The sequence below is a fragment of the Rhodnius prolixus genome, unplaced genomic scaffold, assembly GCF_049639745.1.
Source record: "Rhodnius prolixus isolate KJV_2025 unplaced genomic scaffold, Rpr scaffold_11, whole genome shotgun sequence".
Classification (NCBI taxonomy): Eukaryota; Metazoa; Arthropoda; class Insecta; order Hemiptera; family Reduviidae; genus Rhodnius; species Rhodnius prolixus.
This window is the reverse complement of record NW_027411625.1, coordinates 6,595,651-6,597,788: the sequence shown is the minus strand read 5'-3', so window position 1 is coordinate 6,597,788 and position 2,138 is coordinate 6,595,651. Positions and strand designations below refer to the sequence as shown.

Genomic DNA, 2,138 nt, shown 5'->3' with positions numbered 1-2,138 from the left:
AAAGTTATATTTTTGTTCTTGATATCAGGTAACAATATCAGGTGATGTGGGGCAGTGATTACCACCGAACCATAGCTTTCTGTTCAAATTGTCAGATTCGAATCATAACATTTATCAGTTGTACATCACTCAGGCTGATGATTTTTTTTCATTGTTATTGATTTGCAGCTGTCATAATGCTGATTGCTCTGTTTCCTTTCTATCTTGGTCTATTAACCACTTGATTGTTAAAGTGTTCTTACTATGAGCGCTAGCCACTTCTAACTGTAGCCACTTTTACCTCCCATAGTTCCCATAATAAATGTAACCAAAATTCTGGTATAAACAATTTTCTTTAGCCCCAAAATTTTAACTCACTAAATTTTTCTTGTTAATCTTTACCCCATTAAGGACCGTAACTATTTTATACAATATTTTTTAATGATATTTGGTAGGATGTTTTATAATGGTGAAAAATACATAGGAACAATGTTTAAAAAAAAATTATTTTTGGAAAAAGTATGTTTTTTCTCAATGTTGCCAAATGCCAACAAAGGGACATAGGAATACAAAACACCTTTTTCCGTTTATAGGAATAAATACCTATTTTATTAAACAATAAAACCTAATTTAATTACTATTTACACGAATAATATCATTAACCCTCTGCCCACAAGGTAAATCATCGTTCACTATCTCACAAGTTGGGGTGGGATCCGACCCTGTACATTTTTTTATTTCGCCTGCTTCTCATTTTGCTTTTTTTTAAAAGTAAATATCAGCTAATAATGATTAATGTTAGTTTGTGTATATAGTTTGTGGTTCCTATATACCACTGTTTAGTCTTCTATTTTTCACATCTCATTTCTATTTCTTTATTTGTACAACAAACTAAGGAGCTAATCATTTCGTCTGCTACAAACAACGAGAATAATTTCCCTCCTTCAAAAAGCTCTCTGGCTTCACCCTTTTGCCCTGGGAGATGTGTAACAATGTTTCTTTTAGGAGTTTTGAAGAATTTTGATTTTAGAGGTTTGTCAGATCATGTAATTCCCACATTCTTCCCTAAAATAACATTTCTTTCCTCTTTATCTTCCTCGTCACCACTATAACTTACGTCCTCACCAACTGCATCGAAAACATCGTCCTGATTATCATCATTTGATAAAAGGCCATCATGTTCCTCAGGACATGTTTCTTCTACAGATTCACCATCAGATTCAGTCTTATGTCTTAAAAACTCCGCCATTATTTCATCCTCCGTGATAAAAATATTTTTTTTTTTACTCATTTTGATAGACTAAAAACAATTTAGTTGTCTTGGGAAACTTGTATTTAAAAAAATGTCGCACTTTACAAACAAGGTGGGGGTCTTATCCGACCCCAAGAGACAAAATTTTGTCAAAATGATATTAGAACTCAGTTAAAAGAGGACTAAAATCATAACCTACCTACTGAACGTATTTATCGATATTGGGAGAAAGGATACCTGAGTACATTTTGATGCCAAAACGGTATCACGTGCGTAGTTCACAGAAATGTAAGACCTGGGTCGGCTCCGACCCCAGCCATATGTGGCAGAGGGTTAATTACCTATTTAAAAATTAAAATTAAAATGTATGAAATTCCGCAAAACCATCGATACATTGACAGGACTAGTACTGGTACTAGACAGGACTATTACTGGTACTAGACAGGACTAGTACTGGTACTAGACAGGACTAGTACTGGTACTAGACAGGACTAGTACTGGTACTAGACAGGACTAGTACTGGTACTAGACAGGACTAGTACTGGTACTAGACAGGACTAGTACTGGTACTAGACAGGACTAGTACTGGTACTAGACAGGACTATTACTGGTAGTAGACAGGACTATTACTGGTACTAGACAGGACTATTACTGGTACTAGACAGGACTAGTACTGGTACTAGACAGGACTAGTACTGGTACTAGACAGGACTAGTACTGGTACTAGACAGGACTAGTACTGGTACTAGACAGGACTAGTACTGGTACTAGACAGGACTAGTACTGGTACTAGACAGGACTAGTACTGGTACTAGACAGGACTATTACTGGTAGTAGACAGGACTATTACTGGTAGTAGACAGGACTATTACTGGTACTAGACAGGACTATTACTGGTACTAGACAG

At 35.9% G+C, this 2,138-nt stretch overlaps 1 protein-coding gene across 1 annotated transcript; it reads right to left on the bottom strand.

Annotated features, from left to right (window-relative positions):
• Window positions 1-735: 735 nt before the first annotated feature.
• LOC141459395 (uncharacterized) lies at window positions 736-1,488 on the bottom strand. The gene is made up of 2 exons (XM_074138438.1): window positions 1,037-1,488; window positions 736-1,006 (listed from the first exon to the last, which is right to left on the bottom strand). Exons 1-2 carry the CDS (start codon window positions 1,268-1,270, stop codon window positions 827-829), a joined length of 414 nt encoding a protein of 137 aa, XP_073994539.1. The 5' UTR covers window positions 1,271-1,488; the 3' UTR covers window positions 736-826.
• Between the last annotated feature and the right edge of the window lie 650 nt (window positions 1,489-2,138).